General features: G+C 36.9%; 1 protein-coding gene across 1 annotated transcript in view; it reads left to right on the top strand.

The window, feature by feature from the left end:
* The window catches only part of CRIM1 (cysteine rich transmembrane BMP regulator 1), a 143,057-nt gene that overhangs the window by 78,259 nt on the left and 46,600 nt on the right, over window positions 1-18,198 (top strand). The window contains exons 3-5 of the mRNA XM_070950339.1: window positions 6,675-6,917; window positions 11,578-11,698; window positions 16,555-16,676. Coding sequence (XP_070806440.1) covers window positions 6,675-6,917; window positions 11,578-11,698; window positions 16,555-16,676 — 486 coding nt within the window. The remainder of the gene's footprint in view (window positions 1-6,674; window positions 6,918-11,577; window positions 11,699-16,554; window positions 16,677-18,198) is intronic.

The raw sequence follows: 18,198 nt of genomic DNA, 5'->3' as shown, positions 1-18,198 counted from the left end.
GACAAATTGAACTATTGATTCTCATAATTGAGCAAGAATTTGAACTCAATGTGCCTTTTTAATCAGATTGACAAATCTGGCTACAAATTTTAGAAATTTTCAAATCTTACTTATAATGAGTTGTTTTTTTTTAAGGTATAGTCTCTTTGAATAATTTGAAATATTTTCCCCACTGCGCGGGCTGAATTTCCATTTGTAAGATAAATCTTCTGTGGACCTGTCTTCTATGTCTGGTCTTGTTATGTCTGTTCTCTCTTCCTTTATTTTCCCAGCCTCTCCAACAATCTCTTTCACCCTCTTTGTCTTGTCAATAGTTTCCAGGGGCTTAAATTAGAATGCTAATTTAATGATTAGATCAACCCATGGTTAATTGTGGGACTAGCTCTGGGAAGGTTTGAAATTCAATTTCAGCCATTCCACTTGTTGAGTGGTCAGTTGGGATTACTCCATCCTTGTAAGACATTATTTGAGGGGGGAAACAAGGCAGAATATAAATTTAAGCATTGTTTTTTCAAGTATGGAAAAGTTGAAGCCAAATGAGCTGGATTAATTGGCCCTGAATTAATAGAATCTGTAAATATAGCTCCATATTGGCTACCTCATATTGCTCTCAAGAAGAAAAGCCCTGGGGCAGTTCAAAGCAGTCGGAGCCAGGTTTTCAGGAAATCTGGAATGCTTGCAAATTAAGAAGTCTGGAATGTTTGCAAACCCTATGCGTGCATACTCATGATGTCATCTTAATATATTACTGAATATGGAGGTTACTTTGTTCATATTTATTTTCCAGTTTGGCAAATTCATTGTTGTCTAAAATCTTTTTATCTTCTTTCTTAAAAGCTAAAATAAATCTCTTTTGAACACAAGAGTCCAGATATGATAAAAAAAAAGAGTCCAGATATGATTTGACAATTACATAAAAGCTTGGTGTAGTTTCTACTTCTATCAGTTCACTTATGAGTGATGATATACAATGTGTATCTAATGTAATCTCTCTTTAAAATCGAATTAACTATCCTTTTGATATCCTAAAAATCCTTTTGAGTATTTTGCATGCCTGTCTGCCTGCCTGCTTCAGCTGGATAATCATTTTTCTTGTTTATCTCTAATCCTTTTAATATTTCCTTCCTGCCCTTGTGTTACTGTACAGTACTTCTATTGTTTGGCATCAATTTCAGTGACAGCTGTAGTTGACCTCCAAGTGGAAGAAAGGTGTTTTGTATTAGATTTTAACAATATAAAAGGGATGTAAGATTTTAGAAAACATGAAACCATGTTTTCATCACAATATAATGCACAATTTAGTAACTATTAGAGCTGTGGAAATTCTTCAAAAGAGGTGCTTCAGAACAAAGGAGTGTAGAGGAAGCTTCCCTTTTGATTATTAAAGCAGCCATGCTTTTTTTCCCAGGCTGGTGCAGTTTTGCAAATTGCTCCCAGCTGTCACAGTATATGCACAGCCCCTTTGCTTTTAAGAAATGCATTCCATTCCAAAGCACTTTCTCCAAAGGATTTAGCACAGCCCTGATAAATATTGCCTGTTATTACAGGTAATCCTTGATATATGACCACTCATTTAAACCATTCAATTCAAAGTCACAATGGCCCTGGAAAAAAGTACTTTACAACCTGTACTTGCACGTAAGGCCCTTGCCCCACCCACCACCAGATAGTTCTGTAATCACAATTCAGGCAGTTGGCAACCAACTCATATTTATGACCATTTGCAGTATCCTGCACTCACATGATTGCAATTTGTGGGATTTTTTGCTGGTTTCTGGCAAAAGAAAAAAATCCATTTGGGGAAACTGGATTCGCTTTTCAACCATGGTAAAAATAGTCAAAATCAGGTACAGTCATGTGATTACTCTCTTTACAACCTCCCTGACTATGAGAGAAATTCCAGTCCAAATTGGAGTGGTAAATCAAGGACTACTTGTATGCATATTTAAAATATGCATATAAAATGCTGTGAATGCTATACAGTGCTTTAATAAACATTTTATTTCATAAACACTATGATAAAACAAAAGTGTTCCAGGTAATAAAATGTAATATGAAATCATTGAACATCTATCATATTGGCAATTCTAGCACATTGTACATTAACTAGCGTGTCAAGCTTGGTCAAAGGTTTAGATTTCAGAGTTAGGGTAAGCAAATTATATTTTACTGTAAACATAACTTGAATTAGTAAATGTTAAGTACCATTATAGCTTTTCTAAAATATTTGATATATTTGCATATAACCTTCCAATCATTTTGTTGGTGATACACTCATTGTTTATTATTTCCCAATAATCTTTATTGATATAAATTGTCCATTGTGATAAGTTGTTGGGATTTGTAATTTTTATTTTTCATTGCTCATTCCAGACCAGTTGGATTCTTTGTGCATATGAACTAGCTCTTAATTTAGGTATGCTCCAGATACGAATAAACATTTTTTTTGTTTTTCTTTTTTGTACTATGCAATAAGAATACCCTCAAAAGTTAGGGGAGAAGAAAAATATGAAAAATGGTAATCCAGAAAGAGCAGCCCTATGGGCTATGTATTGCTCTCAGGCTGAAAAGTGTTTTTTTTTTTAATCATGTTTTCCTCCCTTCTTTTTTCTGTCCATGGATATTTTAGCTTAACTTTCCGGTGGATGATGTCCCAATTTTCATTTCATTTGTATTATATCTTCATCTTTTCTTGTTCCTTGACACTGTTTCTGAAAGACTAGCACTGGATAAAGCATTTCTGATCATTGTTTCAATTCTTTTTTGTCCTGTTTGTTGTTTGATTGGTTTTTACTTTCATGGTACTACTGGGTTTTTCTTTATTTTTATTATTTTATTCTTTCAATGAAGGCAGCCCATACCATATAACAAAAAGGTCAGCAAGTCATGGACTATTTTTTGCTCCTTGAGGAATACCTTAGAACAGTGATGGCGAACCTTTTCGGCACCAGTGCCCAAACTGGAACGCACGTGTATGCATGTTCATGCGCGCGTGCCGGAGTGCCGGAAACCCGAAGACCAGCTGGCCAGTGCGTGCATGCCTAGTTTTTGGCCGTTTTTCAGGCCATTTTTCAGGCTGTTTTCCAGGCCATTTTTGGCCTGAAAAATTGCCAAAAAACACCCCAAAAAGCTGCCTGTTTTTTGGGCATTTTTCAGGCCATTTTCTGGCGCTCTGGCACCCACAAACACCAGCTGGCCGGTGCACATGTGCATGCCAGAAACCAGAAGAGCAGCTGGCAACAGCATGCTTGCCCACAGAGAGGGTGCTGTGTGCCACCTCTGGCACACGTGCCATAGGTTCCCCATCACGGCCTTATAACCTCCATATCATTAACAGTAAAAATCACTGAAAATGCAGTAAAGATAGTTTAAAGAAAGCTAGACTTTTGATGGAGAAGGAGGTGATGGTTTCTTTCTGCAAGATTAGAAGCAATTTATAAGAGCTATAATAATCTCCAAATTGCAGACAGGAGAGTAGCATTTGTGAGAGACAAGTGGAAAGAGAAAGATTCTTAAGGCAGCTGCTACATGCCTACAAAACTATAAGGGGCAGGGCAATGAGACCTTTGAAACATGGGATAGGTAGGACGAAGATACAGTGGTTGCCTGCCATACAGACATAGGACTAACCAGTTCAGTAGCTTTAAAGATTTTATCTAGCCACACTGGGTCAAGTATCTGAGAGATTTATGCAAAGTTCAAAACTAGTTAAGCCTTGTAAAGTAGGAGGTTGCAGATTTACAGCCATGTCCTCATTCAGGTAGCCTGATAACATGGAAACCTCTAAAATGCAGTGAGACTTGAACACTTTTAACAAACAAAGAAAAATAATTAGCTAAATCAGATAGGGGAAAAATCAGGACAATATGTAATCAGCGGATTTTATAGTTCACTCTAGTCTATTCCCTTCCTAAGATAGCACTTAACACTAATGCAGAGTGAAAATAGGGAACAAAATCATAATCAGACTACCCTTCATAAGAAATTATAGTTAAGTCATTAAACAATAACAAGTAAACAGATCCTTATAACATTTCCAATTAAACGTTGTTAAAGAACGTTTGTAATTGTGAAATTGTTGCTGCATTAAATAAACATTTTGAGGTTGTCATGCAAAATTAATTGGAAATAATTACCCTCAGAATGCATGAACACTTCGCTAAAATCCTAAGCATTATGCCCCATTAAAACGTTGCAGGATTTTTCCAGCCAATGCAGGATTTTTTCCAAACTAATGTTTACTAAATTTACTAAATTTTTGCTCAGATACCTATGAGCTGCAGATGGTGGCAGTAGAAGGAAGGGTAGGACAGAAACTTATTTCTCAACCAGTAACTGATGTTTGGCTCTGTGGTCAGAATTTTGACTTACGCTCACGTCTTTGCCTCTCCATTTGTCTTGACTGCATCTGAAATAATTTTAATGGTTCAGCACTGGACAACTGAAATAAGCAAGGATAGACTGCCCCACTAATTACTCCTAACTATTCTACAAGGAGGCATTGATACATTTTAATATTGTTTATACAGTAATGGGTTTATTAATGTATTGAGTTATTTAAAAAAAATTAAATATTGTAATCATTATACTTTTTCAAAATTTAAAATGACTAGGATTCACCTCCTCCCCAGTTCCAAAGAAGGTCCAGCCCTTCTCTTGTAGATTTTGTTCTAGCAAGGATGACAGTGGTAGACATTGCACGAGTGGGCTTAAGCTAGTAAAACGTTGAGTGGGGTGAGTAGGTTTAAAAAAAGAGAATAGCTGCATCTATCATGTGAATTGACAAAAGTGAAAACAGAAAACCAAGATAATGCAAGATAAACTTATTTGAAGTTTCTGAGAGTTATGAAGGAGTGTGCTGCAAGCTGTGATAACATCCAGTGCTGCTAATTATATGAGCATTATTTGCATACCTTTTTACAAAATATGTTTTATTAACAACAATCACTACGCATAAGAAAAGCTTTTGTTTTCAAGTAGATTTTAAAACACTGCATACTTTGTATGGAAAAGGGGAAATTGCAATTATTAACTACTCCTAATACCATATGTGGCCTATATTAAATGTCAGCAGCGGGGTCTTCTGGATTCTTGCAGTCAGATGTAATAAGCTGCTGTTTATTGATTATTCTTGATCGCAGAATGCCCTGAGAGGGCAATAGATAGATGATAGACAGGCAGATAATGTAAGCCATTTTGTATCAATGGGAGAAATGTTAGAACAAGATCTGAATCAGACTATTCAACTGTTATACTGCCCTGGCTTATCTCACTAGCTATTTGTCCTTGCTGTGAACCTTTGATTTTTCAAATCCTGTGAATGTGGAAATGGTAGTAGGAAAATTTCTCATGACTGAATCTGTGGATACCTCTTTATGTTAATCCAAGACTACTGTAACAGAAAGTGGTTATTTACTCCTAATCGGCTTTAAGTATTTTGTTTTAAGATGGAGAGTGCAATGTGAAACAAAGGAAAATTAATAGCTTCCCAAAAAAGGGGAATTAAAATTTTAACAACTTTTATGCTCAAATAAGCAGCATAATTTCTTTCACTCTGCTGCCATTGCTCAAGCCTATTTAACCCGTTAACTTAAAATGATTATATGATCTTCTGGAATGTGACAAAAAGTTATTGTACCTGTTTGCATATGAAAAATTGCATTATCTACTTGATTTTAACAGGTTATTTAGCCTGCCTCAGTTTTTATTGCTGGTTTTGTTAGTATTTTTGAGACAGTTTGGTCTGATGGTTAAGGAACCAAGCTAGAAAGAAGTAAGTTCTACTCCTGCCTTACCATGAAAGCCAGTTGGGTGACTTTAGGCCAATCACTCTTTCTTAGCCAATACACCACATAGCATGTTGTGAGGAAAATAGGAGGAGGAACTTGTGTTGGATAAGTTTGCTGCTTTGAGTTATTTCTAAAAATAAAGGCCAGATACAAATAAATAATAAAAAATAAAAAAATATTTTGTATTATTGTTTGAAATAGTAGCTGTTTAATGAACTTCTGCTAAAATGAAAAGTAGTATTCCTTAAAATACTCCTTAATCTCTTCCATTGGCTGAGACCCACATTGCTGAGAAACCTGACTCAGTTCACAGTAAGCCTTGTGCCATCACTCTTTGAAAGGAGCCTAACGTGTAGTAAATGGTTGCAATTCAAATAACTCTCACCTATAATCCACCTGGGAAATTATTTTTTCTTCAAAAAGATGATTAGGAATAATGTAGTCTTCACTAAGAAATAGACAAATAGTCCAAATATGTGCAGACATGGCTAGGCTTCTGTCCCTAAGGCAACCAAACTTTTTTAGTGTTCTGTGTGATCATTGTCTTCATCTCTGTAAGGACTACAAGTGATTATTTTGTCTCATGAATTTTTGGTTCAGGATATCTATTGTAAGAAAAAAATTAAGCAAGCAAGCATGCATCTTTAAGGGAAATATGCACACCTCATTTTCATGGATATTATGTTATTAGAAATATCCCTTGTACAACCATCTTCTTTATGAATTTTCCTGTTCTTCAAGAACCAGTACTGCAATGTAAGCTGGCTGGGTAGGTGGCATTGTTAAAAAAAAACTTTAAAATATGTGTGCATAGCTTTTCAACACTCTGAAGCTTCAGATATCAGGTAATGTCTTCCTGACGTGCTCTTCCTGTCTTGCTTTCAGAAGAAAAACCAGACTGCTCCAAAGCCCGTTGTGAAGTGCAGTTTTCTCCACGCTGCCCAGAGGACTCAATTCTGATTGAAGGCTATGCTCCCCCTGGAGAATGCTGCCCTCTTCCAAGCCGCTGTGTCTGCAATCCTGCAGGATGTTTGAGGAAGGTCTGCCAACCCGGATATTTGAATATATTGGTTTCCAAAGCATCAGGAAAGCCAGGGGAATGCTGTGATTTCTATGAATGTAAACCAGGTAAGGTATACTCTTCTTTTCTGTCCTATCCTGGTCAGTTTTGTCAAAGCTTATATATAATTTAATAGGTGTCTGTTCCCACTACTGAAACAAAAGACTCCTAGGCCAACATTTCCGTATAACGTTGTTGCTTAAAACACAAAAACTCTAATAATAAAGTTCCCATCAATAAAATGAGGCAAATACTTCAAATATGGCTGGCCTGAACTATGTCAGTTTGACTATGTCCGATTTGTTCAGTCTTTGAAAAGATCCTCAAAAAGGTGGGGAGGGGACCATATTGGAAGATCAGATGAGGCAGCAGACTATTAACCTGTGTGGTGGCATATAAATTCATGAGGTAGTCAGATGGTCTTTTTATCTTTTGTTGGTTCGAAAAAAGAGACAGTCTGCAGTGAGTATGATTGTAATTGGCTTTGAAATCATTTTTAAGGCAATCTGCATCGATGAGTTAGCAAACTGAAAAAAGGATCCAGCTACCTATTCTAGCTTTGTGTTAAAGTTACAGAGGGATTCCCAATGCTCTTGCTAAACGATGAAGGCCCAGAAAAACTGATGAGAGGACTTTGTTCTAAACACAGCCACACAGTGTAATGACTTTATTGTTTTATCACCCTTATCTGTATAATAGAAAATACAGTCTGAAAATTGTATATGGCTAGATTATGATAATATTTATAGTCTGAGAAGTATTCTTAACTGTTTGAAAATATATCATAGGTGTAATCACAGAATGCTTACATTCTGGCCCTTTAACTAAATAAAATATAATCATTGAAATCAAATATTTTGAAAACACAAAAAAACTGAGAAAAAGTGAGTCACTATGATGTAACAGTAACAGAATTGGAAGGGACCTTGGAGATCATCTAGTCCAACCCCCTGCTCATGCAGGAGACCTATACTAGGGATTCAAACTGCCGAACTGCCGACCTTTCTGATCAACAAGCTCAACATCTTAGCTACTGAGCCGATTAACACTACAAGTTGTCATTGAGGAAAATCAAGTCCATTTCAGCCACAGGGGCTCATTAGGTGACTGGCTCAGTCACTGTGATGGAATGTAGTGAAGAGGTGGATTCCCAGGAAGGAAGGGGTATATTCCCTCCCTAATAGTTGTGGAATATATGGTAGATTCAGATAGTAGAGGACTCAGTTTTGCAAGATTTTGTCTATAGATATGAAACAGTTAAAGAATTCCGTTTGGAAGAATCTCCACATGTCCACAATCACTCTCTTTTGGTTCAGCCTATTCCACGGAGTTTTCGTTCTGGGAACAATAGGAAGGGGGAGTGCAGTGAATGCCACCTTGAACTCCTACGTAAGGCAGGATATAAATTTAACAAATTAGGATCAGTGGAAATATGATATTAAGGAGATAATGTTCTAGAGTCGTGATAGTGAACCTATGGCATGCGTGCCAGAGATGGCATGCAGCACCCTCTCTGATGGCACATGAGCCATTGCCCCAGTTCAGCTCTGCTGTGCATCCGCCTCCCTCTGGCCAGCTCGTCTTTGGGTCTCTGTCGCACATGCGCAGAGGGCATGGGGTGTGCGGGGGACTGCATGCATAGAGGTGGGGCACATGCAGGGGATGCGTGCGCATGCATGGAGGGTGGGGTGCATGTGGGGGGGGCACTCGTGCATATGTGGGGGTGGGGCACATGCAGGGGACCACATGCATTGCATTTTGAGAATTCGGGCGCATGCACACATTCGCGCGCCCACACACTTTCGTCATTCGGTCTGGAAAAGGCTAGCCATCACTGTTCTAGAGGGTAGGCACCATGATAGAAAAGGCTCTCTTCCTGACATTCCCTCACAAAAGGGCCCCTGTGCATGCCTCTCTTACCAGATCTAATAAGAAAGAAAAATACCATCGAGATGGTTCCATAAGTAACCCATAAGTCTCAAGCCATCTGGCTGATTATATGACGAACCATAATAATAACATACGCCAAATGACCAGCGCCCATTACTGTCTGTGCTACTGCACTTTACGTCAGCTGAAATTTCCAAATACTTTTCAAAGGCAGCCCGATGTAGACTATTACAGTAGTCCAGTCGAGAAGTGACTAAGGCATGAGTGATTGTGAGCGTCACAGTCCAGGAACAGGTGCAATTGGCACACAACACAAAGCTGTCTAAAACTCTCTGGCTATAGCAGGGGTGGGTTCTACTTACCTTTACTACCGATTCGCATCGTACTTGCACGCCATGCGCAGATCACTTCTGATGATACCCAGGTCAGTGGGCAGAGCCTCCCACCAGTTTTACTACTGGTTCTATAGAACTGGTCCGAACTGGGGACAACCCACCACTGGGCTATAGCTACCATTTTTTGTATGAACAGTGAATCTCCTCAAATTGTTCTTTCTGGGGCAGTGCAACCCCATCACAGGTTCTATCTGGGGCAGTGCAACCCCATCCAGATCAAAAGATGGAAAGTTCTCAGAACCACGGATATTTGTTGATATATCATGCCCAAGCTCAGCAATAAATCTCAGATCTCCAAACACAATTTGTTCTTGGCTAAACTTGCCAGAAGATTCCCAGACCCAGCTTGACTAGATTAGAACATTTACTGCAGACAAGAATGAAACTTCAAATATAATAATTGCTTACCTACTGCAGTGTAAAGAAGTCAGAAACATATATATTTGTTCTCTGGAGCTGCATCTAAACTTCTCCATCTTGAACTTCCAAATTAATGAACAATTGAATAGCATGAAGGCCTTTGGTAGCCAAGGCACAATAGACAACTCTACCTTAGGAACCACTTATTCTGTCCTCACCAGCCTTGAACAGTACGTATATAATTCCAGGATTTTGCTAGGTATATATTTTATGTTGCTTGGAATTCAGAATCAGAATATTAGCACTTGTGCTAATAATGGGCACAATCATATTCCATCACATGAATTGACATTCTTTCTCTCTGTAAACATGTTTATTTTGTACTGTCCATTTTGTTTTGTGTCCTGTCCACTATTAGTCATCATGCATTTGTTCATGACCCATTGTTTTACTACACATTTCTTTCTCTTTCATACAATTTACTTTTAGGTTTTTTTCCCCTACCTAGCTCATGTTTTCATATAACAAGAAAGAAGAAGCATGTTCCCATTTTTAGCAGCACTCATTCCTTGCAGCAGATCCTTTAACACCCAATGCAGTGTTGTTCCACCAGCATTTGTACATCTTAAAATTTTTCTATCTGTATTGCTATTAGTAAATGTTCTATCAAGTTGCACAAATTCATTTACTTGCTCTGATTTTTTTCCAATTTATATAATATTTCCAGTTGTTAACTCTGTTCCCTTTTCAAAGCATCTTCATCTTTTATTCATTAACTTTCATATTCATTCAACCTTTCTAATGCTTTCTGCAAATTGTTAAGCTTGTCAGCCAACAATACAGTATTATCTGCATTCAAATGTATAGGCACATTCATGGTCCCAACTAGCACTTCTCTAGTGTCATCCTAGGTTTTCCCTTTATCCATAAATAGATTTAACAGTGAAAGGAAACATCTCACATCCTTAATCTTCTCCCTGCTCACTGAACTATTTCATTTATTCTCACACATTCTTTATTTTCATTATATAGTGCTTTTAACATATTCAGCAACAAGGCATAATATTTGTGCAAAACATCCCATTATTCTAGCCTATTAACTTCATCATATTAACTTCCCAAAACAAATGTACAATAAGCTTTCTTTCATACATTCATACACCCACTAAATCTAGTCTGCACATCCCTTGCTTGATATAAAGCTTCTCTGCACTTCCCAAATTTTGCTCATCATTACCTATTATATATTTTCAATTACAATTCTGTTGGACATGTTCCCAAGCAAGCTTAACAAACTTGTGTAGATCTTCCAGCACGGATAATAGGAACCCAAAACCATGCATCATTTAGCACCTGCATTACAACAAATATGATTGACATAAATGACTGATTTTTAGGGATGCATGGGTTGGCTCTGATCTGATACAAATCATCAGTCCAATTCAGATTATTGACCTGACATAATTCAACTATGCAGATCTATTCAAAGGCAGTTAATTTGAAAATAATTGAGTTTGACAATTCAATTGTATTAGCCATGAATAAAAAAAAACTAAATAAAACTTCTCACAGCCCTACTCTTTACATTTATAATAATTCAGCAACTGATTTTAAAATATTATGTGTATTACTTAATGTTTATACAGTGATGTGATTGATTAAAATCTCATCAGGTTGGTGTCATCCTTTAGCAAATATATGGATAGATTTTCTCCACTTGGACTCTTAGATATCTTAATGATGCAGTCATTGGTGTCCTCATAGAATTTATCCAACATACTGCTTGTTATCCTTTTCTTCTTTTTAACTGTTCCGAGCATTATGGACTTCAAGGGAAATATATCTCCACACAATGGGTCCAGAATAATATAGATGAAGCTATATAATATTTAAATACCTTGAACAAGAACTCTGGCTTGATTTGTTCAACAATTTATTTGGCTATATGTGATATTATTAAAAGTCTTCTCCAGCAGCAGAGTTCAAATGACATATCAGTAAAAGAAATAGTTGTACTTTACCATTATGCTTCCTAAAAAGAGATTATTTCATTCTTTTCCTTACCTTAATTGTTTCCCACCAGTGTTCAGTGTCGACTGTAGTACAGTGGAATGCCCTCCAGTCCAACAAGTTGCCTGTCCCTTGGATAGCTATGAAACTCAAGTCAGGCTGACAGCTGATGGATGCTGCACTCTTCCCACAAGGTTTGTTATATCTGATGTCATAGTGTCACAGTCAATATATATACTGAGGCTAAACTTGTGACAGAAAAAGTCAAGTATATATAATCAGTAAATACTGATTATTAAGTTACTACGTTAGCTAATGTTATTTAATAAAGAATATTGGGTTTAAAATGGAGGATTTTCTGGACTGAATAATCATTCTCTGAAGTGTTAATGACTGTCAGCTCTGGAATAGCTTTCTTTCAGTCCTGGGTTTTGAGGAAAATTTATTTTGAAAAAACAAAAATACAGCTTTAATATGAATTTTTTTGTGGCATGTATAAATAGACTTTATGGTGTCAAGTTTGATACTTCAGGTTACCCTACAATCTTTGAAGTATTATGTTGGGTTATCTTAGTACCAAGATTTATTTGCAACAAATCCTATATGCAAGGAACTGTATATGGTTTTTTTAGATTAACAGCTGTAAAATATAACATGTGATGCATTATATTACTCAAATATAGCATTTCACTTTAAAAATATTGTCCTCTTTGTGTGACAGATTATTGAGGCACCACTTTAACCATTTGTGGGGGGAAAAGATAACCAGGAATCTTAAAACTGTCTAGAAACTGATCTCTGAAATGTATGATTGTCCCAATATTCTTCCTGACTTTAGCCCTGTTATAGACTCATAGAGTATTCTTAAGTGAGTTTTGCTAGTACATTTTCTCTAGGGGAAAAAAATGTAAGACTGGCTTCTACTGTACAATAATCCTCTACCCCTGCTTCTGTCCATGTAGTCAAGATAAAGACTTTGTCAGCACGTACCTGTGCATACTTAAAGAATCCACAGGTATTAACAGAGCTCTGAGTTCATCACAATTTATTAGTCTTGTTTCATTCATCTAAATGATTTCAAAACTTCAACCTGGGTTCATCATTGAGAAACGTGTTTGCAAAAATTATTAAGTAATGCAAGGTTATATAAAATAAGGTATATTTCACCTTGGTGAGTTTCTTTTAAAAAACATCTGATGTGCCTTTATTTCAGAATTCAGTAATTTATGCAGTTGCTTCTATTTAGCAATAGCAATAGCAATAGCACTTAGTCTTATATACCGCTTCACAGAGCTTTACAGCCCTCTCTAAGCGGTTTATGGAATCAGCATATTGCGCCCATAAATCTGGGACCTCATTTTGTCGACTTGGAAGGATGGAATGCTGAGTCACTTTTGAGCCAGTGCGAATCGAACTGCTGGCAGTTGACAGAATTAGCCTACAATACTGCATTCTAACCACTGCACCACAACAGCTCCTTAAGATTTGTAATATTCTAAAGACTGGAATTAGATATCTGCTTGAAGGATAGCTTAATTAATCATTCCATGAATTTCATAAATCTAGTTGTGTTCTTTTTCTGTAAACTTTTAAATAACATGAAAAGAGCATTAAAAATTTGATATGAAATGTGGATAAAAAGTGCTAGATCATTTATCATACTTTTTGAAGTAACGTATTTCATTAGATCAGTATAAATAGACTTGCTCTTGATGGCACATTTCAGCCCCACTGAAGAAAACCTTGTATAGTAAGCTATACTTTAGGATCAGCTTTAGTTTGAATAATTCTAATTTAAGTTGCTGTCTTTTGTTTCCCAAAACACCGACTCCAGAAATGTCTGGAGATGGGACAGTTAATTATTACTATTCTTCTATTTTTGTCTACAACAGAGGTCTTCAAACTTGACAGGTTTAAGACTTGTGGACTTCAACTCCCAGAATTCTCCAGCCAGCTATGCTGAAGTCCACAAGTCTTAAATCTGCCAAGTTTGAAGACCTCTGGTCTACAATGTTATTGTTCAATTAACCATAGAACATGTTATATCTGTTCCTACCTATAGTTTATTTAATCTAAACTGTATTATTGATACATTTTCTCACTTACTCAATATCTAAATATTGAGATTTTGTTGGACAAATTGTTGTTCACTTGACTATTTCATTAGTTACTGCTGTGATTCTCAATGTTCCCACAGCAGTTATAATCAAGATTCCATTTTACAAAAGAAATTCTGAGTTTACTATTATTGAAGAAAGAGTGCAGTCAATGCCTTCAAAGAGCCAGTGAAATACTATAATAGTCAAAAATAATAATGAATAATACTGAAAAATATAGAGGCTGATCAGCCATTCCTCTCTGTTTTTAAGGTTTCCAGAAGTTTAATATCACTGTTTCAAAAATACATTTGTTTAATCTCAGCTGACAATGTTGGTAGGACTTTTATATGATAAAGGTTGAGCAAGAATGTCTGGAAACAAAGTTTTGATGATGATGTAGAACTTTATAAGACACCAGTATTTTTTGGATTATAAAATGCACCGGAGTATAAGACGCGCCTTAGTTTTTGGGGAGGAAAATAAGAAAAAAGCTGATTGGTGGGTGAATGGCTTCCCGGAATACCCCCAATCAGCCGTTCTCAGAGGTGAACTTTAGCAACAGGTTCCTTGGTTGCGAGCTCTGCACCTTGCTTTTTTTTCAGCCTCTGAAATCTCCCTTTAAAAGGCTTTTTTCAGCTTCTGAAACTTCTGTTTCAGAGGCTTTTTTTTTCAGCTTCTGAAACCTCCGTTTCAGAGGCTGGGCGGGGCTACATTCAGTGTATAAGATGTACCCAAATTTTCACCCTCTTTTAGGGGGAAAAAGGTGTGTCTTGTACTCCAAAAAATACGGTAACGAACACAATCTGCACAGTATTATTGTGGATATTTTTAAATGGGAATATTGATAATCCATTTTTTGGCAAATAATGAAATTAGATCTTTCTTTTGCTCATAAAGGGAGCAAGCAGAAACCAATTGTAAGGGGGAAACAGGCTATCCCACCAGGCTGATATACTGTATGCCATGTAGTAAGGCTCATGAAATAGAGATTGGATTTTTATCTGTGTATAAGAAAATAACTAGAACTATAATTCTTAGATTCTTGGCAGAAAACATGAAGAAAATCCTCCATATCATTATAATAGAATACTGTGGAGCACAGTGGTATCTGGGAGTTGGAAGAAGGGGAAGTCAGGTTGATAGCAACAGTATCTCAACACAAATCTTATCCTTTTCTATGTGTCTCACAATGTCACATGCTCCAAAGTCGCAGAGTTTAATTCACAAAGCCATTTCAGTCATTCTAATGAAATTGCTAAGTTGCTGTGGATGTGCTAGCTGGACTTCAAGTATAAACACACTTTGTGCTGACAGAGCTCTAAATAGTATTGTATTTGTGACAATATTGCTCTGAAATGCTGATTGATGAGGTTCGAGGCTCAGCAGGCAGGATACTGCATATTTAGTCATAATTGTGAGCATTATTGCATTGGATTAGGTTTGTCCTCAGCACAATCATTTTAACCGCATTTCCTAATAGTTCTGGCCACTTAGATGTCTTTTTGACCGGAAAGATTTCAAGAATTTAAGTTAATCTTGCCCCGTCATCAAGCTTAAATTAATTACAAATTATTAGAATGGCAAATATGAATTTCCTTATTAAATATAAGAGGAAAAAGAGGTTAATCCACTTCCATTGATAAATGGCCTCCCCCTGTATTTAAAAAAAATGGTCACTTTAATCCTCACCTTTAGTTTTAGACAATACAAGTTTGTCTTTTCTATATTTGTTTAGGATTTTTCATTCTGCTAAATTAAAGAATTTGAAAAGGCATTTGTAAATATTTAAGTAAACACTGACATATGTTCTTTCTTTCTAATGCTACTTGGCTATCTGTAATCAGAACTCTGGCCCTAAATATTTCTTATTAGTAGATTAAATCTTGACAGTTTAAGGTTAGTTATACAAATACGTTACATTGAAAAAAGAAACTATCCAGAAAATGTCTGGGAGTATAGAAGCTTTCAAATCTATGCAATTTCCCATGCTAAACAGCCTTAAGCAATTTAAAGTATAAATGATAGGGAAATTTGATAGGTATGTTGATGATGTAATTGGCAATAGTAGGAGGCATAGATAACTTGATTACCTCTCCTACCTTATTATGCATTTCATATCCTTTAAACCTAGAACCTGCTAGTGGTACTAAACTGACTGGTCAGCTTCAGCACAGCCTGATTTAGCACAAGCACCTGATTGGCGGTTGGATCTGCCTCCCGGAATACCGCCTATCAGCTGTTCCAGGCTGCGAGGATTGCTATGTAGTCGCCCATTTTTATCCTCCGTGCACCCATTTTCGGCCCGTTCCAGGCGGCAGGGATAGGCGGCGATCCCTGCCGCCTGGAATGGTCCAAAAATGGGGAGCGTGGAGGCAAAAAATGGGGTGCGTGGAGGCAGAGATAGGTGGCAGTGGCGATCCCCACAGCCTGGAACAGTTGATAGGCGGTATTCTAGGAGGCAGATCCAACCGCCAATCAGCTGCTCGTGCTAAATCAGGCTGTGCTGAAGCTGACCAGACTGTTTGCTGTTAGCTGCAAGGAGCAAGTTGCTGGGAGGCAGAGGCCGAAGGGTGGGAGCCGGCAGGTGGGCGGGGCTTCAGCAACATTCGCTGTATAAGACACACAGACATTTCTACCCACTTATTTGGGGTGGAAATTGCATCTTATATTCCGAAAAATACGGTATTTGAAAACATTAGTGACTTTTTAACACATTTAGACCTCCCCCAGCTACAATGGGACTTGGAACACCAGTCTTCAGATAAAAGTTGAACATTGTCCTTTGAACATTATTTTTTTAAATTGTGTTGTGTTGATAACAGTCATCTTGTCCTTTTATTATGTAACAGAGGAAAACCATTTGGCTTTCACAATTTGCTTTTTTCCGTTTGTTTTTTCCATCCCATGTGTTGCTTCACTTATTTATGGAGCTTTCAATGCTTCGGTTTCAGGTGCGAATGTCTCTCAGGTTTATGTGGTGTTCCAAAATGCGAGCCAGGCTTCATCCCCCAAATAGTGTCACGTGGAGACGGAACACCTGGCAAGTGCTGTGATGTCTTTGAATGTGTCAATGGTATGTTATGTTGACAGTGTATTTGGACTAAACATTTTGAGATACTAGTATATGAATAACATTGATATCTTCCTTACTATGCAGCAAACAAGTAAAAAATTATGTTTAAAAATGTAATAGGTCCATTTTCCTCTCATAAAATTTATGTTGCAAATCTTTTGTACATAGGTTAAAAAAGTTAACCTTTTGTACATAGGTTAATTTGCATTACTGTATGTTTATTTCTTTACTTCATATGAACTCATGGACTCATAGTTTGCTTATAAACTCAAATAGTGTTTTCTGAGGAGCATGCTGACACATATAGTTGGAGTTTTGAAAAAGTATGCTGCCCATAGTTTCAGCTAAAAAAATAAGCCACAGGGAAGGGTGTGGGGAACAAAAAGTTTTAACTAAAAGACTTGTGTTTTTGTGTTGTGACATGAGTCAGATCTTGCAACTACTGATACAGATCTTTCTCTGGAATTGTTTCCTGTACACTCTGGTTAAAGCTTCTGGAATGCTTCCTGAGGCAGGAGACATAACCTCTGTCTCTTTCTTAGGAAGAGATCATTTTAAAATATTAAACAGTACTTCAGACAAGTTTTATCTTAGCAGATGTCAGTAATCACTTAATATGTATTTATCAAAGTGGCTAAAAAAATATAAATGTATCTTCAAACCACAAAGCACCAACTTAAAGATAAATTGACATTTTTCAGCTTTAGCTAAAGAGTTCCATGTAATGCATTCTACTCCACTGTAGCTAAAGAGAGCAGAAATCTTAATTTGTTTTGTCTTTGTTTTTATACCTGTGTTTCTGTTTGTACATACATACTTATACGCACATATATGCAAATATATTCGGATGTACATGCCCACATACTTTCTGATTTGCCACTGATTAGAGAACGGCAGTTCTGTTGCTAAGTGCCAAATAGTTATGTGGAAAATCACATAATCACAACAGGCTTAAAGCCTCACTTTGTATTCAGTCATTAAGTGAAACATCACATGGCTGTAACTGGTGATTTTATTCCCACCTTCTCTATTTAACTGTTTGTGCCAGCTAGTTGCAAAGCAAAGAAATAGCGGTCTTGTGACCATGGGACATTGTAGTGGTCTTGAATGCAAAGATTAGTCACCATTCTTTTTTTTTTTTACACCAGCATAACTTTGAATGGTTGCTGAATGAGGCAGTCGGTAACAAGGACCATCTGAATAACCATTCCAAAGTGGGCTTATCAGAAATGAAAACATATGCTTATGAAAGCCTCCCAACATTCCCACTTAGTGCCTCTTGCTGTAGGGAAAATAATTTATTGTGAAATTAATTAAAATGATAATATGAATAAGTAGAAATAGTGACATCACATTCTAATAGAATTTATTATCGGCAAAATGGAGTAACTGTGCAAAATTACTATTAAGACTCAGGATGTTTTTGCAAATGCTCATCCTTTATGTCAGTATAGTATGGTGTAACCAAGTAAAATTGGATTTATGGTAATTTATCAGTAATCCTGGGCAAAGAAAATTATTC

This window comes from Pituophis catenifer, unplaced genomic scaffold (genome assembly GCF_029215685.1).
Source record: "Pituophis catenifer annectens isolate HBS135680 unplaced genomic scaffold, rPitCat1.0.hap2 SCAF_1, whole genome shotgun sequence".
In the NCBI taxonomy this organism is placed as follows: domain Eukaryota; kingdom Metazoa; phylum Chordata; class Lepidosauria; order Squamata; family Colubridae; genus Pituophis; species Pituophis catenifer.
The sequence above is the reverse complement of the archived record's forward strand: the minus strand, read 5'-3'. Positions and strand labels throughout refer to the sequence as shown.